A 27297-nucleotide genomic window follows, 5' to 3' on the forward strand; every position below is an offset into this window, starting at 1 on the left:
TTTTTAAACATTGGACAGCAGGCAGCACAGTAATATGGTCTTGAGAAAAAGAAAACAAAAAAAAAGTGAGTTATATTACACAAATTTTCTTCCTGGAGATTTATTCCTGGTCGTAAAGCAAGAAGAGTAAACTAGGACTCTCCAGAAAAATAGAAACAATAGCATGTATATATGTATATAGAAAGAGATTTCTTTTATGGAATTGGTTTATCATTATGGTGGCTGACAAGTGCCAAAATCTGTAGAATGGATAGTCGGGGTAGAGACTCAGGGAAGAGTCAATGCTGCAGTTCAGTTCTTAAGGCCATCTGTTCTTGTTTTACCAGTTTTGTTTAACCCAGGCCTTCAACTGATTAGATAAGGCCTACTAGCATTATAGAGGGCTATCTACTATACTTTGAGTCCACCAATTTAACAGTTAATTTTGATGAATTGATAAGCTTGACTTCATTAAAACTAGACATTTCTACTCTGTGAAATATCATGCAAAAAGAATGAAAAGACAAGACATAGACTGGGAGACAACATCTGCAAAACATATATCTGAAAAAGTATTATTGTCCAAAATATACAGAAAAACTCTTAAAAGACATCAATAAGAAAACAAACAATATGATTAAAAAATAGGCCAAAGGCCTTAACAAACACCTTACAAAGAAGATATTCAGTGTACTATACATACAGTGGAATATAAATACAGTGAAATGTTTTTTAGTCCTTTAAAAGGAACAAAGTATTATTTGTACCATAACATTGTGCAATGCATGTCTTTAACTCTTCATTTTCATCTGCAAAATCTAAATAGTGGATATGTAAAATGTGAACAAATAAGAAATTTTACTTTATCTTTTGGCATAAAGTATCCTGTATCTTTCAATTTCCCTACATGCTATGACTAATTCTAGTGATTCTCATACTTTAACTTGCTTGCTGCAATATGAAAAATTATATGGTTAATATGTTCTATAATTTCTTAATGCATGTTTAAATTCTAGGGGAATTATGTTTCCTCTTATTTACCAGAAAAATTGTTTTGGTTCTTTAACCCAAAGGCTTGAATTTTTGATTCTTACCTGCCATTGCACTTTATAAGTTATATCATGTGTAACAGGCCTTTCTCTTTTGCTTCAAGTGGAAATCAACTACTGTTGTGAAACATTCACAGACCTAGACTTTTTATTTCCCCAAGTCTAATTTTGTATTAACATTCTGTAAATTATTGACTTTTAATAGCCTTAGAAGAGAGCTTTCCCAAGAAGGAAAACATAAAACATCAGAGTCATGAGATCTGGAATCTTTTTGTATCAATGTCCAATGTTTTGATCTGGTTCTGTTTAACATTTGATTAGTAGAATCCTATATACTGGAAGAGTAGATGATCAAACTCCTTCCCTTCTCCTCTGTCTCCATGTCCTACATAAACAAATCCAAAATATTTTTCCTTCAAATCTCATATGTTGAAGTTTTACTCATCATTTAATGTTTGACAAAAATACACTCTTTCTATAAAAACTTTATCTTCTCAATCAATTGGAAATCTCTGATTATCACCATTTTATAATTATTGTTATCAATAGATTTTCTTGGACAATTTTATCAGATACTCAAAAGATAAAGACTAAGCAACATATATATATATTTACTTCATCTGATTTAAACTTAGTAGTTAATGTATGTTGATACAATAGCATGATACACTTTATTTTTCAAGCTCAGTGGAATATTCACTGATATAAACCATATCCTGGGCCACAAAGCAAACCTCAACAAATGGAAACTACTTGTAAAGTTTATATTATGTTCTATTAAAATAATAATCAAGTAGAAATTGGTAACAGAAAGCCAAGTGGAAAGTCTCTATAATGTTGTTGCTGTTTAGTTGCTAAGTCATTTTTGACTCTTCTGTGACTCCATTGACAATAGCCCACCAGACTCCTCTGCCCACAGGATTTTTCCAGGCAAGAGTATTGGAGTGGGTTGTCATTTCCTTTTCCAGGGGATCTTCCTGACCCAGGGATCAAACCCATGTCTGCTGCCTTGCAGGCAGATTCTTTGCTGCTGAGCCACTGGGGAAGGTCTTTCTATACATGGTAATAGCCTAAATAATCTATGGGTCAAGGAAGAAATCTCAAAGTAAATAAAATATATCTAGAACTAAATAAAAATGAAAATACAGCATATTAAAATACTTGACATTCAACTAAAGCCTTCAATCAATAATGTTGTTTTCACTTAAAAAAAAAAAAGAAACCAAGTATAATAAAAAATACCCAAAACAAGAATAAGAAAAAAATAATAAAGACACAAGCAAAAATCAATGCAAATGAAAACAAGAAAATCAATGGAAACAAAGCTGATTCATTGGGAAAAAAATAAAATTGATAAAGCTCTACTTTTAAGTCTGACAAATAAAATAATAGCAAAGAAAAAAATAGCTAATATCAATAATGGAACAAGAAGTATTACTACAGATCTTATAGTCATTGAAAGCATGATAGAACACTACAATTTTATAGTCATAAATTCAGTTTAGAAGAAATAGACAAATTTCTCAAAACCCACAAAATACTAAGGCTCAATAAAGATGAAATATTCAACTAAAATAATCCTATTAACTTTAAAGAAATTGAATTTGTAATTTAAAAGCTCTCTAAAGAGAAACAAGACCTGGATGTTTCACTGAAAAAAATCTACCAAACACTTAAATACAACAATTTTATACAATCTCTCAGTTCAGTTCAGTTGCTCAGTCGTGTCTGACTCTGCGACCCCATGGGCTGCAGCATGCCAGGCTTCCCTGTCCATCACCAACTCCTGGAGCTTGCTCAAACTCATGTCAATCAAGTTGATATGCCATCCAACCATCTTATCCCCTTCTCTTCCTGCTTTCAATCTTTCCCAGCATCAGGGTCTTTTCCAGTTAGTCAATTCTTTGCATGAAGTGGCCAATATACTGGAGTTTCAGCTTCAGCATCAGTCCTTCCAATGAATATTCAGGACTGATTTCCTTTAGGATTGACTTGATCTCCTTGCAGTCCAAGAGACTCTCAACAGTCTTCTCCAACAGAGTAGTTCAAAAGCATCAATTCTTCAGCACTCAGCTTTCTTTATAGTCTAGCTTTCACTTCTATACATGACTACTAGAAGAAACATAGCTTTGACTAGACGGACCTTTGTTGGCAAAGTAATGTCTCTGCTTTCTAATATGCTGTCTAGGTTGGTCATAACTTTTCTTCCAAGGAGCAAGATCTTTTAATTTCATGGCTGTAGTCACCATCGGCAGTGATTTTGGAGACCCCCAAAATAAAGTGTCACTGTTTCCATTGTTTCCCCATCTATTTGCCATGAAGTTATGGGACTGAATGCCATGATCTTAGTTCTTTGAATGTTGAGTTTTAAGCCAACTTTTTCTTCTCTTTCACTTTCATCAAGAGGCTTTTCAGTTCTTCTTCACTTTCTGCCATAAGGATGGTGTCATCTGCATATCTGAGGTTATTGATAATTCTCCTGGCAATCTTGATTCCAGCTTGTGCTTCATCTAGCCCTGCATTTTACATGATGTACTCTGCATATAAGTTAAATAATCAGGGTTACAATATACAGTCTTGACATCCTCCTTTTCCAATTTGAAACCAGTCTGTTCCATGTCCAGTCCTAACTGTTGCTTCTTGACCTACATGCAGATTTCTCAGGAGGCAGGTCAGGTGGTCTGGTATTCCCGTCTCTTAAAGCATTTTCCACAGTTTGTTGTGATCCACACAGTTAAAGGCTTTGGTATAGTCAATAAAGCAGAAGTAGATGTTTTTCTGGAATGCTGTTTTTTCAATGATCCAGCAGTCTCAATCTCTTCAGACAATCTTTTGAAGCAATACCAACGATACAATCCAACAATACAATCTCTTTCAGAATATAAAAGAGCATAGAACATTTCCCAACACATTTTATGGGCTTCACTTTTTGCTCAGATGGTAAAGAATCCACCTGCAATGCAGGGGACCTGTGTTTGATCCCTGGGTTGGGAAGATCTCCTGGAGCAGGGAAAAGGCTACCCACTCCAGTATTCTGGCCTGGAGAATTTCATGGACTGTTTAGTTCATGGGGTCTCAAAGAGTCAGACATGCCTGAGATACTTTCACTAATACTGACTAGTATCAACATGATATCAAAACCAGGTGAAGACAGTACAAAATAAAAAGAAAAGAAAGAGGAAAAAAAAACTACAGATCAGTATCTCCCATGAACTTACACATTAAAACTGTCAACAAAATATTAGTAAATTGAATCCAGAAATGTATAAAAAGAAAAATACATAATTACTAAGTGAAATCTACTCTAACTGTGAAAGCCTGCTTCAACATTTGAAAATCAATCAATTTAATTCACCATATCAACAAGCTTAAAAAGAAAAATCAAGTCATGTATCATTTGACAAAGAAAAAGCATTTTAGAAAATCCACCATTAATTCATGACAAAAGCTAAACATGTTAGTAATAGACAGGAGTTTCAGCTACCTCAACCTGATAAAAGCACATGCTAAAATTTCCAGCTATCATCATGCAGCAAGAGTCGAAGACTTGTTTTCAAGATAGATCACACACTGGGCCACAAGAAGTCTCAATAAATTAAAAAAAACTGAAATCATATCGAGTATTTTTTTTTTCTGATCACACAATGAAATTAGAAATAAACTACAAGAAACAATAAAAAAAGGCTGAGAGGAGCTACCCCACGTCCGAGGTAAGGATCAGCAGCTGCACTTGGCTGGAGCAGCCGTGAAGAGATACCTTATATCCAAGGTAAGAGAAACCCACGTAAGATGGTAGGCACTGAAAGAGGGCATCAGGGACAGAAAGACTGAAACCACAATCACAGACAACAGACCAATCTGATCACACTGACCACAGCCTTGTCTAACTCAGTGAAACTAAGCCATGCCATGTGGGGCCCCCCAAGACGGAGTGGTCATGGTGGAGAGGTCTGACAGAATATTGTCCACTGGAGAAGGGATAGGCAAACCACTTCAATATTCTTGCCTTGAGAACCCCATGAACAGTATGAAAAGGTAAAAAGATAGGACACTGAAAGAGCAACTCGGTCGGTAGGTGTCCAATATGCTATTGGAGATCAGTGGAGAAATAACTCCAGAAAGAATGAAGGAATGGAGCCAAAGCAAAAACAATACCCAGTTGTGGATGTGACTGGTGACAGAAGCAAAGTTCGATGCTGTAAAGAGCAATATTGCATAGGAACCTGGAATGTCAGGTCCATGAATCAAGGCAAGTTGGAAGTGGTCAAGCAGGAGATGACAAGAGTGAACATCGACATTCTAGGAATCAGTGAACTAAGATGGACTGGATTGGGTGAATTTAACTCAGTTGACCATTATATCTACTACTGTGGGCAGGAATCCCTTAGAAGAAATGGAGTAGTCATCACAGTCAACAAAAGAGTCTGAAATGCAGTACTTGGATGCAATCTCAAAAATGACAGAATTCTCTCTGTTCATTTCCAAGGCAAACCATTCAATGTCACCGTAATCCAAGTCTATGCCCCAACCAGTAAGTAACTCTGAAGAAGCTGAAGTTGAACAGTTCTGTGAAGACCTACAAGACCTTGTAGAACTAACAACCAAAAAAGATGTCCTTTTCATTATAGGGGACTGGATTGCAAAAGTAGGAAGTCAAGAAATACTGGAGTAACAGGCAAATTTGGCCTTGGAGTACAGAATGAAGCAGACATTCACATTGAAGTCGCTCAGTTGTGTCCGACTCTTTGCGACCCCATGGACTGTAGCCTATCAGGCTCCTCTGTTCATGGAATTTTCCAGGCAAGAGTACTGGAGTGGGTTGCCATTTCCTTCTCCAGGAGATCTTCCCGACCTAGGGATCAAATCCGGATCTCCCGCATTGTAGGTAGACGCTTTACCTTCTGAGCCACCAGGGAAGTCAGAATGAAGCAGGGCAAAGGCTAATAAAGTTTTGCCAAGAGAACACAATGGTCATAGCAAACACCCTATTCCAACAACACAAGAGAAGACTCTACAGATGGACATCACCAGATGGTTGACACAGAAATCAGATTGATTATATTCTTTGCAGCCAAAGATGGAGAAGCTCTATACAGTCAGCAAAAACAAAATGCGGAGCTGACTGTGGCTCAGATCATGAACTCCTTATTGCCAAATTCAGACTGAAATTGAAGAAAGTGGAGAAAACCACTAGCCTATTCAGGTACTACCTAAATCAAACCCCTTATTATACAGTGGAAGTGAGAAATAGATTTAAGGACTAGATCTGATACACAGAGTGCCTGATGAACTATGGATGGAGGTTCGTGACATTGTACAGGAGACAAGAATCAAGACCATCCACAAGAAAAAGAAATGCAAAAAAGCAAAATGGTTGTCTGAAGAAGCCTTACAAATAGCTGTGAAAAGAAGGGAGGTGAAAAGCAAAGGAGAAAAGAAAAGATATTCCCATTTCAATGCAGAGTTTCAAAGAATAGCAAGGAGAGATAAGAAAGCCTTCTTCAGTGATCAATGCAAAGAAATAGAGGAAAACAACAGAATGGGAAAGACTAGAGATCTCTTCAAGAAAATTAGAGATGCCAAGGGAAAATTTCATGCAAAGATGGGCTCAATAAAGGACAGAAATGGCAGGGAACTAACAGAAGCAGAAGATATTAAGAAGAGGTGGCAAGAATACACAGAAGAACTGTACAAAAAAGATCTTCATGACCCAGATAATCACGATGGTGTGATCACTCACCTACAGCCAGACATCCTGGAATGTGAAGTCAAATGGGCCTTAGGAAGCATCACTACGAACAAAGCTAGTGGAGGTGCTGGAATTCCAGTTGAGCTATTTCAAATCCTGAAAGATGACACTGTGAAAGTGCTGCACTCAATATGCCAGCAAATTTGGAAAACTCAGCAATGGCCACAGGACTGGAAAAGGTCAGTTTTCATTCCGATCCCAAAGAAAGGCAATGCCAAAGAATGCTCAAACTACCACACAATTGCACTCATCTCACACTCTAGTAAAGTGACGCTCAAAATTCTCCAAGCCAAGCTTCAGAAATACATGAACCGTGAACTTCTTGATGTTCAAGCTGGTTTTAGAAAAGGCAGAGGAACCAGAGATCAAATTGGCAACATCTGCTGGATCATGGAAAAAGCAAGAGAGTTCCAGAAAAACATCTATTTCTGCTTCATTGTCTATGCCAAAGCCTTTGACTGTGTGGATCACAATAAACTGTGGAAAATTTTGAAAGAGATGGGAATACGAGGCCACCTGACCTGCCTCTTGAGAAACCTATATGCAGGTCAAGAAGCAATAGTTAGAACTGGACATGAAACAACAGACTGGTTCCAAATAGGAAAAGGAGTACGTCAAGGCTCTATATTGTCACCCTGTCTTTAACTTATATGGAGTATATCATGAGAAATGCTGGGCTAGAGGAAGCACAAGTTGGAATCAAGATTGCCAGGAGAAATATCAATAATCTCAGACATGCATATGACACCACCCATATGACAGAAAGTGAAGAACTAAAGAGCCTCTGGATGAAAGTGAAAGAGCAGAGTGAAAATTTGGCTTAAAGCTCAACATTCAGAAAACTAAGATCATGCCAAGATCATGGCATCCAGTCCCATTACTTCATGGCAAATAGATGGGGAAACAGTGGCTGACTTTATTTTTCTGGGCTTCAAAATTACTGCAAATGTTGACTGAAGCCATGAAATTAAAAGATGCTTACTCCTTGGAAGGAAGGTTATGACCAACTTAGACAGCATATTAAAAAGCAGAGACATTATTTTGTCAACAAAGGCCCTTCTAGTCAAGGCTATGCTTTTTCCAGTGGTCACATATGGATGTGAGAGTTGGACTATAAGGAAAGCTGAGTGCTGAAGAATTGATGTTTTTGAACTGTAGTGTTGGAGAAGACTCTTGAGAGTCCCTTGGACTGCAAGGAGATCCAACCAGTCCATCCTAAAGGAGATCAGTCCTGGGTGTTCATTGAAAGGACTGATATTGAAGCTGAAACTCCAATATTTTGGCCATCTGATGAGAAGAGTTGACTCATTTGAAAAGACCCTGACCCTGACTACTTATATTAAACTAGAACTTCTAATCAGTGGAATGAAGTGATAAAAAAAAAAAAATAAAAGGAACAAATTGTTTCTTTTTCCATATAATGATTTTCTATATTGAAAATCTCAAGGAGTCTACAAAAAGATTATTAGAACTATTCAGTGACTTCGATATGGTTGAAGGACTCATGAGTGTCACATGAAAATCAATTATATTTTTATATACTAAAACACACATGAAAATCCACATTTTTTAAAACTACAATTTACAGTTCCCTCAAAATAAAATTCTTATGCATAAATATAATAAAACATTTAAAGGTTGTATAGCCTCAAAATTACAAAACATTGATGTAAGAAATCAGAGAACATAATGGATTCATGATTTATGAATTCATGTTCATGGATCATAACACTTGATATTATGAAGATGCCAATTGTCTTTGAATTATTCTATAGTTCTAATGCAATTCTGTAAAACAATATGTCAAAGACAAACTTGATCTTAGTCAATTTATATACTTTATTTGTGTACAGAGATTGGCATTTTATCTGTATTTACAGGCATAAATTTTCACAATTTAACTCCCTCAAAGTCATTAAATTTCTTCTCCCATTTTATATTGGTATGGCCTAAAAATTACTCGATTAACCTTTTGCTGGGTTGAAAGTGTTAAATGTCATTTGGGATTAAGTAGCCCATAGATTTTGGCTGATTTATAACTTATGGCATTTAAAAAACTTATGTAATAATATTTTAAATGCATAGATTTTGACTTTTATTTTTTCACCTTTTTATTTGGCAATGGGATGATTAACAGAAATGAGAGAGGTTTGTGAATTCTGAGAAGATCCTTGGTTTTATTTGTTGCTTTAGTTAGCAAATCTTGTGCTTTTTCCCACAGATGTTAAAGCTGTTTATTTTTAAATGTTTAGAATCATATCTTCTTCTGATCTTTAACATTCAAAATGCTTAGAGAATCTAGATCTAAGTCCAAAAATATGCCATTGCCATTAAATAAAATCTGAATCTGAGTTTTTTAGGACTATATCTCTTTAGTCAGATAAAGATTTACTCCAAGTTTTTTCTCCCTGTATCTGGAAGAATGGGAAGTATATTTTTGCTTCTTGGCTCTAATGAAGGAATGGTTCACATTTATCTAATACAGTTTATTTTTACAAATGTTCTCAGAAGTGAGGTAATCAGACATTGAGGCAACGTAGAAAAGTTATTATCATAATAAATTTATAAATTTATGTGCATTCTTTCTCTTCTTTATAAATCTGTGAGGCCCTTGATGCTATCTGTGACTTACATATAAGATGTCTCAGTTTCTGGGTCAGCGTTTTATTTGATGCCTCAGTAAATCAGAGGATACTCTCATACTGAAATCTGTTCAAGCCAAAAAAAAAAAAAGTTGATTTATTGTTTCACATAACTGGAAACTCCAGGGACAAATTTAGCTATCAGGAAAATTGAATCAAAGATCAGAAGTCTATCTCTGTCCCTCAATTCAGCTGTCCTGTGGTATCGCCTCATCTTCACAGAGATTCTCCCCACCGAGCAGCCTCTGACAAGCTCACACGTATCATGTTGCACAGTAAACCTAGTGAGGAAGAGTGTTTCTCCTTCTAATATTTCCTGTTAAATTTTAAATATTGATGATAAGCCTGGAGTGAGTCATGTGTTAATCCCTAAACCCTTTATTATAGAAGCATATGTGCTTCTCTGAGATGTGCACACCCCAACCTAGATAGCATATTGAAAAGCAGAGACATTACTTTGCCAACAAAGGTTCGTCTAGTCAAGGCTATGGTTTTTCCTGTGATCATGTATGGATGTGAGAGTTGGACTGTGAAGAAGGCTGAGCGCTAAAGAATTGATGCTTTTGAACTGTGGTGTTGGAGAAGACTCTTGAGAGTCCCTTGGACTGCAAGGAGATCCAACCAGTCCATTCTGAAGGAGATCAGCCCTGGGATTTCTTTGGAAGGAATGATGCTAAAGCTGAAACTCCAGTACTTTGGCCACCTCATGCGAAGAGTTGACTCATTGGAAAAGACTCTGATGCTGGGAGGGATTGGGGGCATGAGGAGAAGGGGACAACAGAGGATGAGATGGCTGGATGGCATCACTGACTCAATGAACGTGCGTCAGAGTGAACTCCAGGAGTTGGTGATGGACAGGGAGGCCTGGCGTGCTGTGATTCATGGGGTCGCAAAGAGTTGGACACGACTGAGCGACTGAACTGAACTGAACTGAACTCCATCCAAAGCCACAGACAGAATGCAGCACTGGGTATTTTCTTTATGGAAATTCAGTATTTATTAATAGAAAATGGTTAATAGGTGCTGGGCAAGCAGAAATGAGTTTTCCAAACAGTACATGTGCATGCCTGCTAGGTTGTTTCAATCATGTCTGTCTCTTTGTGACTCAATAGACCATAACCGTCTAGACTTCTCTGGCCATAGGACTCTCCAGGCAAGAATACTGGAGTGGGTTGCCATACCCTCCACCGGGGAATCTTCGGAACTCAGGGATCCAGCTCTCTTTATCTCTTGCTTTGGCAGATGGGTTCCTTACCACTAGCGCCACCTGGGAAGCCACAAACAATACACACCCAACACAAAAATACCCGAAATGAAGTCATGAAAGCAAATAAATAATAAAAGTAAGACACGAAGAATTAAAGAATGTTCTGGGATTTTCATTTGAAAGAGCAGTGTTGGAGTTATAGTTCTGGCACTTTCAAGCCATGTGGACTTAAGTAAATGACATATACTCTATGAAATTTAATTTCTTTTCTGTTTAGTTTTTAGGAATAAGCAAAATGTTTATAATCCACTAATGAGATAATTGTATATAGAGAAAAATCCAAAAACATTTAAAAGTAGAATAGAATAACGTAACAATTCAGCATGTTTCTTGGAACTTAATAGGTATCATAAAAATTAACCATGACTTTATGATTTAATAAATGGTACAATACTGAATTTAAAAAATATACCATCTTAAATACTATCAAAAATGTAAGGCATTTAAGAAAAATGTCCAATAAATATGTATGACTCCTCCATACAAAAAGAAATTTAAAAATTAAGTCAGGTGTCAGGTTTATTAGGCTATAATTTCAGTTCAGTTCAGTTCAGTTGCTCAGTTGTGTCTGACCCTTTGCAACCCCATGGATTGCAGTATGCCAGGCTTCTCTGTCCATCACCTAATCCCAGAGTTTGCTCAAACTCATGTCCATCAAGTTGGTATGCCATCCAACCATCTTATCCTCTGTCATCCCCTTCTCCTCCCACCTTCAATCTTTCCCAGCATCAAGGTCTTTTCCAATGAGTCAGTTCTTCACATTAGATGGCTAAAGTGTTGGAGTTTCAGTTTCAGCATCAGTCCTTCCAATGAATATTCAGGACTGATTTCATGGAGGATTGACTGGTTAGATCTCTTTGCAGTCCAAGGGACTCTCAAGAGTCTTCTCCAACACCACAGTTCAAAAGCATCAATTCTTCAGCTCTAAGCTTTCTTTTTAGTCCAATTCTCATATCCATACATGACCACTGGAAAAAATATAGCCTTGACTAGACAGAACTTGTTGGCAATATAATGTTTCTGCTTTCTAATATGCTGTCTAGGTTGGTCATAACTTTTCTTCCAAAGAGCAAGCGTCTTTTAATTTCATGGCTGCAATCATCATCTGCAGTGATTTTGGAGGCCCCCAAATAAAGTCTTCGACTGTTTTCATTGTTTCTCCATCTATTTGCCATGAAGTGATGGGACCGTATGCCATGATCTTAGTTTTCTGAATGTTGAGTTTTAAGCCAATTTTTTCACGCTCCTCTTTCACTTTCACCAAGAGGTTCTTTAGTTCTCTGCTTTCTGCCATAGGCATGGTGTCATCTGCATATCTGAGGTTACTGATACTTCTTCTGGCAATCTTGATCCCAGCTTGTGCTCAATCCAGCCTGGCATTTTGCATGATGTACTCTGCATATAAGCAAAATCAGCAGGGTGACAATATACAGCCCTGATATACTCATTTCCCTATTTGGAACTAGTTTGTTTTTCCATGTCCAATTCTAACTGTTGCTTCTTGACCTGCATGCAAATTTCTCAGGAAACAGGTAAGGTGGTCTGGCATTTCCATCTCTTTAAGAATTGTCTACAGTTTGTTGTGATGCACACAGTCAAAGGCTTTGGCATAGTCAATAAAGCAGAAGTAGATGTTTTTCTGGAACTCTCTTGTTTTTTTGATAATCCTATGCATTTGGCAATTCGACCTCTGGTTCCTCTGCCTTTTCTAAATCCAGCTTGAACATCTGGAAGTTCATGGGTCATATACTGTTGAAGCCTGACTTGAAGAATTTTGAGCATTACTTTGCTAGCGTGTGAGATGAGTGCAATTATGTTGTAGTTTGAACATTCTTTGGCATTGCTTTTCTTTGGGATTGGAATGAAAACTGACCTTTTCCAGTTCTGTGGCCACTGCTGAGTTTTCCAAATTTGCTGGCATGTTGAGTGCAGCACTTTAACAACATCATGTTTTAGGGCTGGAAATAGCTCAACTGGAATTCCATCACCTCCACTAGCTTTGTTTGTAGTGATGCTTTCTAAGGCCCACCTGACTTCACATTCCAGGGTGTCCTGCTCTGGGTGAGTGATCATATTATCGTGGTTATCTGCATCATGAAGATCTTTTTTGTATCGTTCTTCTGTGTATTCTTGCCACCTCTTCTCAATACCTTTTACTTCTGTGAGGTCCATACCATTTCTGTCCTTTATTGTGTCCATCTTTGCATGAAATGTTTCCTTGGTGTCTATAATTTTCATGAAGAGATCTCTACTGTTTCCCATCCTATTGTTTTCCTCTATTTCTTTGCCTTGATCAGTGAGGAAGGCTTTCTTATCTGTCCTTGCTATTCTATGGAACTCTGCATTCAGATGGGTATATCTTTCCTTTTCTCCTTTGCCTTTAGCATCTCTTCTTTTCTTAGCTATTTGTAAGGCCTTCTCAGAAAACTGTTTTGCCTTTTTGCATTTCTTTTTCTTGGAGATGGTCTTTATCACTGCCCCCTTTACAATGTCACAAACCTCTGTCCATAGTTCATCAGGCACTCTGTCTATCAGATCTAGTCCCTTGAATCTATTTCTCACTTCCACTGTATAATCATAGGGGATTCAATTTAGGTCATACCTGAATGGTCTAGTGGTTTTCCCTACTTTCTTCAATTTAAGTCTGAATTTTGCAATGAGGAATTCGTGATCTGTGCCACGGTCAGCTCCTGGTTTTGTTTTTGCTGACTGTATAGAGCTTCTCCATCTTTGGCTGCAAAGAATATAATCAATCTGATTTCAGTATTGACCATCTGGTGATGTCCATATGTAGAGTTGTCTTTTCTTTTGTTGAAAGAGACTGTTTGCTATGACCAGTGCATTCTCTCGGCAAAACTCTGTTAGCCTTTTCCCTGTTTCATCTTGTCCTCCAAGGCCAAATTTGCCTGTTTCTCCAAGTATCCCTTCACTTCTTACTTTTGCATTCTAGTCCCCAGTGATGAAAAGGACATCTTCTTTGGGTGTTAGTTCTAGAAGGTCTTGCAGGTCTTCATAGAACCATTCACCTTCAGCATCTTCAGCATTACTGGTTGAGGCATAGACTTGGATTGCTGTGATATTAAATAGTTTGCCTTGGAAATGAACCAAGATCATTTTCTTGTTTATGAGATTGTATCCAAGTACTGCATTTTGGACTCTTTTGTTGACTATGAAGGCTACTCCATTTCTTCTAGGGGATTCTTGCCCACTGTAATAGATACACTGGTTATCTGAATTAAATTAATCCGTTCCAGTCTGTTTTAGTCCACTGATTCCTAAAATGTCTATGTTCACTCTTGCCATCTGTTTGACCACTTCCAATTTAGCTTGATTCATGGACCTAACATTCCTGATTCCTATGCAATATTGTTTTTTAAAACATCAGATTTTACTTCCCTCACCAGTCACCTCAGCAAGTGGTCATTGTTTTCTCTTTGTCTTTGTTTCTTCACTCTTTCTGGAGTTATTTCTATACTCTTCTCCAGTAGTATATTGGGCACCTACCGACCTGGGGACGTTATCTTTCAGTGTCATATCTTTTTGCCTTTTCATACTGCTCATGGGGTTCTCAAGGCAAGGATACTGAAGTGGTTTGCCATTCCCTTCTCCAGTGGACCACATTTTTTCAGAACTCTCCACCATGACCTGTCTGTCTTTGGTGGCCCCACATGGCATGAATCATAGTTTCATTGAGTTAGACAAGGCTGTGGCCCATGTGATCAGTTTGATAGTTTTCTGTGATTGTGGTTTTCATTCTGTCTGCCCTATGATGGATTACGATAAGAGTTTTACGGAGGCTTCCTGATGGGAGAGACTGACATTGCGGGAAAGTGGGTCTTGTTCTGATGGGTGGGGCCATGTTCATTAAATCTTTAATCCAACTTTCTGTTGGTGGACAGGGCTGCTGTGTTCCCTCCCTATTGTTTGACCTGAGACCAAACTATTGTCGGGGTAATGAAGATAATGGCGACCTCCTTCAAAAGGTCTTGTGCAAGCACTGTGGTATTCAATGCCCCTGACCCTGCAACAGGCCACTGTCCACCCACACCTCCGCCAGAGACTCCTGGACACTCACAGGCACTTCTGGGTCAGTCTCTTGCAGAGTCATTGCTTCTTTCTCCTGGGTCCTGGTGTGCACAGGCTTTGCTTCTGCCTTCCAAGAGTCTGTTTCCTCAGTCTTGTGTAAGTTCTGTAATCAAATCCCACTGGCCTTCAAAGTCAAATTCCCTGGGGGTTCTCAGTCCCTTTGCCATGTCCCCGGGCTGGGAAATCTGTTGTGGAAATAATTCATGTGCAATAAACTTTTCTTTTTCCCAAGTGCAATTCTATGATTTTTAACAAATGCATGTGGTTGTGTAACCACTAGCACAATAAAAAGAGTCAGCATTTACATCAACCCCCAAACTGCTCAAACGCTCCTTTGTCAACCTACTGTCCCCACATCCAAACCCTGGTTACCACTGTTCTTTTTTGTTTTTGTACTTACCATTTTGGCTTTGCCAGAACATCTTATTAATGGAATAATACAGTTTGTGGCTTTCTGAGTTTGGCTTCTCTCACTTAGCATCATGTATTTTCTAGCTACCCATGTGCTGCATGCATCAATAAATCCTTCCATTTTATTGCTGAATAGAATTGCATTGCATACTGTTCCACAGTTTGTTTATCCATTTAACAATTGACGGACATCTGTGTTGTTTCTAGTTTTTGGCAACTATCAACACTGCAATAAACTTTCCCATACAGTTCTTCTCCTTTTTGTAATTTTTTTTGTGAACATGTATTTTATTTCTCTTGAGAAAGCACACAGGAGTGAGATTTCTGAGTCAAATCATCGTCGAAGTTGGAGAAAACTGATTTTTCACATGCCTATACTAATTTACATTCCCACTGCTGCTGCCACCGCCGCTAAGTCGCTTCAGTCGTGTCCGACTCTGTGCGACCCCACAGACGGCAGCCCAACAATATATAAATATTCCAGTTGCTCCACATTCTTGCCAGTACCTGGTACTCTGTTCTATTTTAGTCATTCTAATAACAGTGTAGTAATATTTCATTGTGATTAAAATTTGCATGTGGTTAATGACTGATATTTGGAGAAGGCAATGGCATCCCACTCCAGTACTCTTGCCTGGAAAATCCCATGGACAGAGGAGCCTGGTGGGCTGCAGTCCTTGGGGTCGCTAAGAGTCGGACACGACTGAGCGACTTCACTTTCACTTTTCACATGCATTGGAGAAGGAAATGGCAACCCACTCCAGTGTTCTTGCCTGGAGAATCCCAGGGACAGAGGAGCCTGTTGGGCTGTTGTCTATGGGGTTGTACAGAGTCGGACACGACTGAAGTGACTTAGCAGCAGCAGCAGCAGCAATGACTGATAGTAGTGAGCAGATTTTCATGGTATTACTTGCTACCTGTGCATCATCTTTGATTAAGTTTCTGTATACTCTGAACTATTTTCTTATTAAGTTATAATAGGTCTTTATATATTCAGAATACAAGTCCCTCATCAGAAATATTTTGTGCATATTGTCATATAGTCTAAAGTTATTCTGTTATTTTTCTAAAGTGTCTTTTGAAACGCAAGACTTTTATTTTGAAGATGTCCAATTTTATCAATTTTTTGAAAAAATTGCAGTCATCATTTTTGTGTTGTAGCTTTAAAATTGTTGTTTGACCCAAGATCACAAGAATTTTCTTCTATCAGTTTTATATGTTTACACTTGATATTTGTGTTTATCATTCATTTCAGCTTAATCTTTTACAGTGCAAAGTGACACTGAAAGTTCTTTTGTAGAAAAATATCATAGTTTCAGTATTATTTGTTTAGGTGACTATCCTGAACTGCCTTGGCAGATATAAAAATATGTATAAGACAATTATATATAAATATGCATATATTTATGCTATTTTATTATTTAGTGTTTATATAATTTGTATATATTGTGTCTAATTATGTACATATAATTACATGAATGCTAGAAAGAAAATATAAATTCTTTTTTTTTTTTTTATAGTGAAAACTTTTATATTTGGAATTAGCCAGCTGGACTCAGTTTAGATGATGCCAATTTTGTTGGCAACATCCAAAGCATCATAGTCAGGAGCCAGTCGAACATATGCCTTCTTCTCTCCATCAGGCCTGATCAGAGTATTGACCTTAGCCACGTCAATGTCATAGAGCTTCTTCACAGCCTGTTTAATTTGGTGCTTGTTGGCCTTGACGTCCACAATGAATACCAGTGTGTTGTTGTCTTCTATTTTCTTCATGGCTGACTCAGTGGTGAGGGGGAATTTGATGATGGCATAGTGGTCAAGTTTGTTTCTCCTAGGGGCGCTCTTCCGAGGATATTTGGGCTGCCTCCTGAGCCGCAGTGTTTTGGGCCGCCGGAAGGTGGGCGACGTCCGGATCTTCTTTTTTTTGTGGCTGTGGACACCTTTCAACACTGCTTTCTTGGCCTTCAACATGGAGTTTACAACTGTATATTTATCAGGCTTCGAATAAATTTTTAAAACTCTTGAATACTTGCTAGCAGACAAAACAAAGTCTGTGATAAGAAAAAAGAAAAAATGAAAGTAAATGAGCTAAAGTTTGAATCAAGAAGCCAGAAAAAGAACCATAGAATAAACACAAGTACATGGAATGTAGAAGATAAAAGCATAAATTAATAAAATAAAATTGCATACTATTTATTACACTAAATATTGCAGAGACTCAAAAAGGGGAACCTGGTGCAACTAATTTTATGAGACAGGTAAAACTATGACACTTAAAAATTATAGAACATTTTTACATATGAACATAAGATCTAAACGTATTAAAGAAGTTAAGCAACTTTAATACAATAGTGTGTGTGTGTGTGTGTGTGTGTGTGTGCATGGATTATATCATCAGTCAGTGGGATTTACCATAAGAGAGAAATTATAGTCAAATGAAACTGTAATTGATTTAATTATGTATTTTAGCAGATTAAATTTGAGAAATATTCAGATTAGCTTAATAAATAAAAAGCTACTCAATAAAATTAAACATTTATTGATAATTTAAAATAATAATAAGAATGTTTTAGCAAAGTAGGAATAGAGGAAATTTCCTTAAAGTGATTAATGAAATTACTACTGACAATCATAAACATAATGTTCTAAGATGAACCTGGAGATGCCTTTTAATTAATGAAAGAATTAATCACTATTGTCAATAACAGCCAATATTTTACCATTTCACACTCATGAATCAAGATAAAAGGAAAAGAGATATTAGAAAATAAAAAGTTAATATCATTTACTTAGAACAATGAGAATATGGAGATAAGGCACAGAAAATACAATAGGATTTTCATGTTATCTAGTCAACTCACAAAAATAAATATAATTTAAATATTTCAGCCACATCCAAATAACAATGTCATAGAACAAGATAAGTCATTTAAGATAACACAAAGATTATAAATCATAGTGGGATTTGTGAAACAAAGTTGAAGACTCTAAAATTAGATTGAATAAATAGAAAACAATATTCTCAAGTGAAAAATACTAATATTAAAATGTCAATCCTTCAAAATTAATTTATTAATTTAATGCAATTCTGATTGAGACCATAAGAGAAAAAGAGAGAGATAGAGATAGAGGTAGGAAAAAAGAGAGGGAGAGAGAGAGGGAATGGAACTGGGAGACTAAGGAATAAAAACAGGCAGTAAGATATGGAGTAATAATAATTGGAGAGAAACCTTCCTAATATGATAGTTTAAGGTATTAACAATCATATCTCTCTGCTATTGACCCAGGAATAAAGAAATAATACAATGTTTGGAGTTTAGACTTCTCCAAAACAATTTTTATGCAAAAAAAAATTGTTAATATATGATAGAAATGATGTTACCCATCAATGAGGAATGAAGAGGGAATTCAGTAAATGGTGTGCTGGAACAACTATCTGTATAGAAAAGATTAAGTTTCATTCCTTTTCCCATAAAAGGTAAATCCACATGAATTAGTTATTTTAAAATGAGAAAAATATTTTAAAACTATTAGAGGAAAACAGTAAGATAACTTTGAACTCTTAGATTTAAAAAGTATTAGTTTGATATACAAAATTAGCAAAATCCATTAAAAATTAGACTAGTAAAGAACTAGATTAAGTTTTTAAATTATTATGACTAATGACGACCTAGTAAGATGAATGATGAGCCAGATTATGGTAGTGAAAACTGAAAGTGAAAGTCGTTCAGTTGTCTCTGATTCTTTGTGATCCCATGAACTATGTAGTCCAGGGAATTCTCTAGGCCAGAATACTGGAGTGGGTAGCCTTTCCCTTCTCCAGGGTATCTTGCCAACCCAGGGATCACACCCAGGTCTCCATCATTGCAGGCAGATTCTTTACCAGTTGAGCCATAAGGGAAGCCCGATCATGGTAGTATATATTACAAAATATTTAACAAACAAATTTATTGCTAAGAATATGTTAAAAGCTTCTACCAATAATTACCTTGACTACACTGATATATATTTACACCAAAGCTTATGAACTTGCATACTTTAAATATATGCATTTTATTATATATCAATCAAATTTCAATTAAGCAGCTAAAAATTAATAGGAATATAACTCAGTAGGAAGGTAGGCAAAATATATGAAAAGGCAGTTCACTAACAAGGAAAATTGAATGGCTCTTAAGGATAAACTGTGTTTATGTGCTTAGTCGCTCGGTCGTATCCGACTCTGCGGCCCCATGGACTGTAGCCCACCAGGCTCCTCTGTCCGTGGGGATTCTCCAGGCAAGAATACTGGAGTGGATTGTCATGCCCTCCTTCAGAGGATCCTCCCAACCCAGGGATCGAACCCAGGTCTTCCACATTGCAGGTAGATTCTTTACATCTGAGCCACCAGGGAAGCCCCATAAGGATTTAAAAAGATATTAACTCTCACTAGCAATCAGGGGAATACATATTACAGTAATGATGTTCCATTTTACAACCATAAGATTAGCAAAATGAAAAGAAGGTAACAATACCAGATCATGGTGTATGCTGTGGAAAACAGAAAGTCTGATACACTGCTGCTAGAAGTGTGAAATAGTACAATCATATTACAGAGTAAATTTTGCGATATTGATTACAGTTAAAAATGTGAATATGCATTAATATCCAAAGGCCTAGTAATTTGAATTCTAATAGCTAGAAAAAAATCCTTGTATATGTGCCACATGGTACACATACAAAGATTTTTGTTGAAATAATGTTTACAATAGCAAAAATCAAAAGCAGTCAAAATATTACAAACAGGAAAATGGCTAAATAATTTATAATTTATCCCTGAATTGAGAGACTTACTAATAGGCAATAGCTAAGCTTAATTGTAAAGATCATGAATAAAATGTTGAGTGAACAATTTTTAGATTTAAACACACAGAATAAAATAATTTAATTAAAAATTTAAAATACACAAAATCATACTAAATGTTCTATGAAGATGCACATATAGGTAATAAAAGTACAATATAATTGGCTAGAAAGATATAAGATATGTTAGGTTTTTCATGGTGATTACTTCTGGAAGCTATATAGAGAGAGGTAGTTAGTACTGGGCAGAGAAAAAGAAAGCAATTTTGAATTTATCTGATAATATAATGTTCTTTCTCTTTATTTAAAAAATGTATATGTGTGTGTCTGAAGCGGTGATAACGTTATTAATAATATTAATCTGTAATATTATTCTATTCATGTTTCTGTGATTTTAAATATTTTGAAACAAAACAGTGGCTTCATATTTTCTTAAGATCTAAATGAGCAACAAATGCAAACCTTGTCACAAAATTGCAAAGCACTAAGTAATACAGGTACGGCAACCCTTATTTAAACAAAATATTAGGCCCACATACCCATTTATTATGACTTACTGATTGATAAATGAATGCCATCTCATACTTAGTAATTATTAAATGAATAACAAACCAGTGACCAACTTATAAGTGCTGAGAAAATATGACAATAACAAAGCAAAGGGACCAGATGGAGGTGGGAGTGGAAATGTGGAGATATGCGTGCCTTCCAATGTTCCACACCAGGCTTAGCTTGCTGTCGACACTCAGTAAATGTTAAGCAACAATAATAATAATGGTACCATCTGCATGCCAAATTTAGACTGGTAGAAACATACAGGATTGACAGCCCTAAAGGCCAGACTTCCCTTACTTATTATTCTCAATGTGTACAGTATTTTTCTTAGCTCAGTTAATAGGATAAATATTCTTTCAGTCACTCAGCCAGAAAGCCACCATTATCTTTAACTCTTCCTGCTCAGTCATCACGCACAAACACTTTCAGAAATCTACCAGTCTACAGTGTCTTTCCCTTCCGAACCAGGCATAGCATTGCTATTATAGTTTCCATAAAAACTGCAAGATTCTATTTGTTACTTGCTCAGAAAAGCTCTGATAATGTTTTGTTACCTAAGAGGGTAAGATCATAGTATTTTAACTTGGTGTATAAGATTTTTTGATTGCCTCAACTTGTATTTCCAACATAATATCATGCTGCATCACTTGAAAACCTTCTCTTGCATCCTATTTGCCTCACATATGAGGCTAAGGAATTTTTTTCAAATAAAAAAAAAACAAACCCAAACCTCTATGTACTTACACTTTTCTCATGTGAAATGATCTTACCTCTACCTGTTTTGATTTCTACCCATTATTCAAAGATCAATTTAGTTATCTCCTGTGTGAGAACATTGCTGTTCCTCCCAGGAGAATCTAATTTCTCTTTCATTTTCCTTTTATATATTGTTTGTGCTTTTCACACCATATTATAGTTAAAATTTATTATGCATCATATATTCTTCTAAGTTCCTTTTACCATCATATTAACAATATTATAATACATATTAACATACAATCTTCATAACAATCCCAGAAGGTCATTGTTAACCATTTGACAGACGAGAGAACTAAAGTATGGAGAAATCAACTGATTTGACCACAGATAGTAAGTGACAGAGCTGGGATCTGAATCCATAGAGCCTGCTTTCAACCACTAGACTAGATTCTAAGCTACTTAATAGAAAGTGATTCTCTTAAGACCACTTCATAAAGTTTTACCTTGATCCCATCCACCATCCCACGTAAGTATCAGATTCCTCACAGCACCTAACAGGGCTTCTTATAGCTGGCAAATAAATTATGCTATGTAAAGGAAAAAGCAAAAAAATAAAAAGATTCAATTGATATCATTTAAAAGCATTATTATCACTAATATTATTATCAAACTAATATTATCTCAACAACAAAAAATAAAGCATCTAGCATTTATTCCATTCTTCACCCTCCAGATGGCAACTAGGCTTTGGAGATATTTAGTTCTAGCCTATCTTCCCCATTAAGAGTAATTAATAGCATTGTGTGCTTTATGTACTTCAAATGGAGTTAGAGCTGCTCTGGAAGATAAACCCAAAATGCATTGACAGTATTCTGCAAGACGTATGCCCTTGAGGGAATTAGGTAGAATTATTCACAAGGAAGCCCTGGGAACTAGACAAAAGGAGAACGTTATCAGAAAGTTTGTGTCTCTGCTCCCCAAATTCATCTGTTGAAATCCTAACCCCCAATGTGATTGTTTTAGGAGGTGATGTCTTGGGATGTAATTGGTCATTAAGGTGGAGACCTCATAAATAGGATTAGTGTCCTTGTAAGAAGAGATTGAAGCATTTGCTCCCTCTCTCTCTCTCTGTTCTCTACCATATGAAGATACACCCATCTGCAAACCAAGAAGCAGGCTTTACCAGACACTGGGTCTGCCAGCCAGAAGTCTTGGTCTTGAACTTTTCAGCCTCCAGAATCATGAGAAATAAATGTTTGTTGTTTAAGATACTAAGTTTATGGCGATTTGTCATAGATGACTAAAACATAGAGTAACCCTGGAAACCGACTAGGTGTGGTCTCCCTGACAATCAAAGAGAAAATAGCCATGCATTTTCCTTTAGAAGCTATACTCAAAGAACTCCAGTTGTAGTGGAAAGTTGAAGATCCCTGTGTTCCAGGAAGACATCAACCATGAAAGTTATACTTCACAACACAGTTCCTGAGAAACCAAAGAAAACAATGATAGTGATGGAAATAACCCAGACTATTAAGACTTCTCCATATGAGCCTATTAGTTAGGACCATGTAGGTGCCAAAGAAGGATAGGAGTCCTTTAAACATTGATAATCAACTTTTTGACATTCCTGAGTTGGGAGTTTATAAGATATTTTAATTTAATTCATAAAAATAAGGAAATGTGGAAAATTAATACTTACTTTAGCTCATGCATACGTTGATCAATCAAACCACAGTTTGGAAGCTACTTGTAAAATAAAGTTTTATAGAGAATAGACATTTTTGCCTTGGTTGTTTTTGATAGATCCTAAAATCCATTTGTAGAGAAACCACAGACAGACGGACAATTTGACTAATTCCATCTGAACTTTGATGACAGAACATAATTAAAGAGAAATTATAAGAAAATGAACAGATTATCATTTTCTTTATTAAAAGAATCACACAAAATGGAAGAGTTTACAGTTTGTTTTGTAATATCTCCACCTGACTAAATCCTAATCTTGTTAATTTCTCCCAGAGGAATAATGCCAGAAGAGTAAAAACTATATATGAAAAGATGTCCTTCACAATGTTATTTATAAAATAAAAAGTTAACCAAAATAATTTATTCAAGTTGAGACACTATTTAAAGAGAAAACTAGCACTAAAATTAACAGATATTCAATGATCTATATAACAGTCATAAATTAGGACGCTTTTTTTGCAGACTGGAAACTATGGTTATGGCTATAATGAATTTAGTTAGGTAAATTATAGTCCACTCATTAAAAATATTGGCTACAGAGACTACTCTTAAAATTCTTATTCAACTCAATAATATGTATTACACAAAAGGTATATCACACTGAATATGTTCCCTGTTTAGAGGAAAGTGAAATTTTATCGACTTTTGAAGTTGTATTATAGTGTGCTTTCACTATATAAATATTGTTAGCATACATATGGATACTAATAATTAAAAAAAAAATAAGAACTTGTGCCTGACTTTTAAGATGGTGAATGAAATTTTCGGTGATTTCTGTTTTTTTTTTTTTACTTTTCACTTGTGTTATTTCTATAGCATTGTTTAGACAATACCTTGCTAAGTCACTTCAGTCGTGTCCGACTCTGTGTGACCCCATAGACGGCAGCCCACCAGGCTCCCCTGTCCCTGGAATTCTCCAGGCAAGAACACTGGAGTAGGCTACCATATCCTTCTCCAATGCATGAAAGTGAAAAGTGAAAGGCAAGTCACTCAGTCGTGTCCGACTCTTCGCAACCCCATGGACTGCAGCCTACCAGGCTCCTCCGTCGGTGGGATTTTCCAGGCAAGAGTACTGGAGTGGGGTGCCATCACCTTCTCTGAGACAATACCTTAGAAATGACAAAAAATGACAAACTTGAATATTCAATCTATTGGCATTAATAATTAGAGTTAATTAGCAAATATATTATTTATTGAGTTCTATTAGGTAATAAGTATTCCCTGGTGGTTCGGATGGTAAAGAATCTTCCTGTAACGCAGGACACCCAGGTTTGATCCCTGGGTCAGAAAGATACCCTAGAGAAGGGAAAGGCTACCCACTCCAGTATATTTGCCTGGAGAATTCCATAGACAGAAAAGCCTTGTGGGCAACAGTCCTTGGGGTTGCAAAGAGTCAGACACAACTGAGCTACTAACACACACTATTGTGATAAATGCTTCGTTTATAACTGCATATGATGAACTTTAGGTTTAAAGGAATTAAGTAATTGGCCAAAGGTCAACCCCATGGTAAATAGCTAACTCCAGCATCGAATGGCTGATCGCAAAAGATGTGCTGCTCACCCACTGGAGAAGGCCCTGTCCTGTTCCACACCTTATTTAATTTTCATTTGGTTTTATGCTAACATTAAACACTCAAAATAACAGCCCTGAATCTGGCTATGACCCAATGCAAGGTCTCCCAGGAGACTGCTGGCCGAGTATCAGAGATCCCAGATGGGAAACCCATATAAGCCACCTTCCTAGGCTTTCTTTGGCAGCGTATATTTCGATCCCAGATGGAAACTGCAAGTGAACAAAACCAAATTGTACGGTTCAAATATGCTGGATTGATTCAGCTCAAGTTTCTTGAAATTAAATTTTTTGAAAGTTAAAATCATGGGATGAATAATTTTTTAATTAGAATTTTTTCATGTAATCTTTTGACTATAAAATGTAGCCCTCTAAATCATAGTGATGAATTGGAAAAATAATGCCATTTTGCAGTACATTTTACCCTTTTAATAAGAAATTTTCATTTTTGTTTTCCTTAGGTCTTATAGTCCATGTTTTTTTCTTCATGTTTTCTTCATGTTTTTATCCTTCTTTTACCTGAAGTATTTTTATACTTCTCAACATCTGAGAAGATGGCACAAGGCTTCTTCCCTCTGAATAATGTGATAGGGAGTTCATTAGTTGATCCAATGGCTAGTACTTGGCACTTTCACTGCTGGGGTGTATGTGTTATTAATGGCTATGTATGTGATGTGACGTGTTAATTGTTGAAGAATGACCCTATCCAGGCCTCTGAGGAAGAAATTAAGCTGACGTTTCATTGAAGGCGAAGAAAGGAAAGAGACAAGTATTTGGTCAGTGAGAGAAATACAGCCAGACTTGGAAGGAGAGTTGGATTCTCTTTGAAGAATTATGGAAGTGGCAGAGAATTTAGAGGTGACGGCAACTTGCAATCTATGCCATACAGAGTTTGGCTGGACTCCTGTAAGAGGTCAGGCTGTTGCATGTGCAGAATGGTTTTTTGGTACCACTCTTTGTAAGTAACAATAGCAGTGCTGCTGAGCCAGGAGCACAGTCTTTGACCAAGAAAAAGATACAGTCCTAACATTCAAAAGTGATATTTTATAGTTGAGAAGAGCTAACCATGTGATCACAATAGCAAAAGGATCATGCATGTTTCCACTGTCCTGACACCAAGTAAGCTTGATATACGCCATCATGAGTGATACTGGATACTTTACTAGCATGGGTGATAAGGTCTCAGAGCTAGGTTTAATTTAACCTAGGGAAAAAATGTAAATGTGGCATTTCTCACACATAAGTTTTATAGAATAAGTTCATAATGCTATATGTAAAATGAGCTATATCATCATAAGATTCTCTTACTGAAAAAACCATGTGTCATCTACGAAAATGTGAAATCTCTGCCATCTGCAGATCTGTTTAAGTATTTTTGAAAACAAGCTTTTTTGAAAGATTTATAAAGTAAGAACTTCAAGCAGAAATTTTGTTTCCAAAGGTGAGATATTCTCAATTTTGAATATTCAGCAAAGTGTATGTGATGTCTTGTAGGGGAAAGATGGAAAAGAAAAAGGACATTAACTTAAATTCAACAGTTTTTATTTAGGTGGATGTATGAATATATTTGCTGCATGGCAAAGCATTTGCAGAATCGCCCACCTACTCAACTACCGAGATTAAATCCCATCATACTTACAAGTAAACAAATTCTTAGGCCATTTTCCCTCAAATCTTTATAAGAATGTCAAGACAGTTTGGTGCTAGACATCTAAATGGAAAAGATATGAATTCTGGAAATCTGTCAGCTAGTACTTTTGTATAATTCATCATGAATATTAGTTATCTCTTTTCAACAGCATAAGTGGTAGTAAAAAGATTAATGTTTTTTTTTTTTTTTTGGACAAGCCAAATGTTTCCTGGATTTTTTTTGCAATAGTGAAGAAATGTAAATATTTAAGTAGAAGTATTTTGAGTGTGCTGCAAGAGAAATTTCACCAAAACAGTATTTATACATTTTCATTCTATAATTAGGCTTATTCATTTTATCAATCTTTTCAAAGAATCAGCTTTTTATTTCATTGATTCTCTTTTTAGATTGAGCACTTAATAGGTTTCCATTTTCTTTCCTTTCTTAGCGTATCAGTTATAATTTGTTTACTTTCTTTGGTGATTGCCCTTGAGTTTGCAATATACATTTGAAACAAATACAAGTCCTCTTTCAAATAACAATATATCACTTCTCATGTAGTGCAAGTACAAATATAGCAAATAATTATCATTCTTTACTACCATCCCCTGTATCATTGCTCTCATTAATTTCAGTTACACATAAGCTATAAGCATTGAATACATTGTTGCTTTTATTATTTTGAATACACTGTTTTCTTTGATAGGTTAAAAATAAAACTAATAAAAGTTTTGATTTTACTTTTATTTTTTCTTTTTTGAGTCTCCTCTTTTCTTTATGTTGATCTGAGTTTCTGACCAAGATTATTTTCCTTATCTCTAAAGAACTTCTTTTAACATCTTTTTTTGAAAAGCAAGAAATTCCCTCAATATTTGTTTGAGAAAACCTGAATTTCTCCTTCATTTCTAAAGTATAGTTTTGTAGGGTACAGAATTCTAAGTTCATATTTTTTTCTCTCAACACTAAATATTTCATTTCATTCCCTTCTTGCTGCGTGATATCTGATAAGCAGGATGTAATTATTACCTTTGATTCTAAAACTAAAATACTCACCAGCAAGCAGTAAGGAC

The 27297-nt window shown here is 36.2% G+C and overlaps 3 protein-coding genes across 3 annotated transcripts in view; 1 reads left to right on the plus strand and 2 right to left on the minus strand.

Annotated features, from left to right (window-relative positions):
* The window catches only part of GMNC (geminin coiled-coil domain containing), a 136599-nt gene that overhangs the window by 78454 nt on the left and 30848 nt on the right, over nucleotides 1-27297 (plus strand). The gene's annotated exons all lie outside the window — the stretch shown is intronic.
* LOC133245099 (large ribosomal subunit protein uL23-like) lies at nucleotides 16683-17169 on the minus strand. Its single transcript, XM_061413027.1, has one exon. It carries the CDS (start codon nucleotides 17152-17154, stop codon nucleotides 16744-16746), a length of 411 nt encoding a protein of 136 aa, XP_061269011.1. The 5' UTR covers nucleotides 17155-17169; the 3' UTR covers nucleotides 16683-16743.
* The window catches only part of IL1RAP (interleukin 1 receptor accessory protein), a 243594-nt gene continuing 239534 nt past the window's right edge, over nucleotides 23238-27297 (minus strand). The window contains exon 13 of the transcript XR_009735599.1: nucleotides 23238-24134. The gene's annotated coding sequence lies outside the window, so the exon portion shown is untranslated. The remainder of the gene's footprint in view (nucleotides 24135-27297) is intronic.

This window comes from Bos javanicus, chromosome 1 (assembly GCF_032452875.1).
Source record: "Bos javanicus breed banteng chromosome 1, ARS-OSU_banteng_1.0, whole genome shotgun sequence".
NCBI classification, from domain to species: Eukaryota; Metazoa; Chordata; class Mammalia; order Artiodactyla; family Bovidae; genus Bos; species Bos javanicus.

Bases quoted from the DNA above. Each gene is read 5' to 3' on its own strand.
- LOC133245099 (XM_061413027.1), bottom strand. From the start codon at position 17,154: ATGTTGAAGGCCAAGAAAGCAGTGTTGAAAGGTGTCCACAGCCACAAA.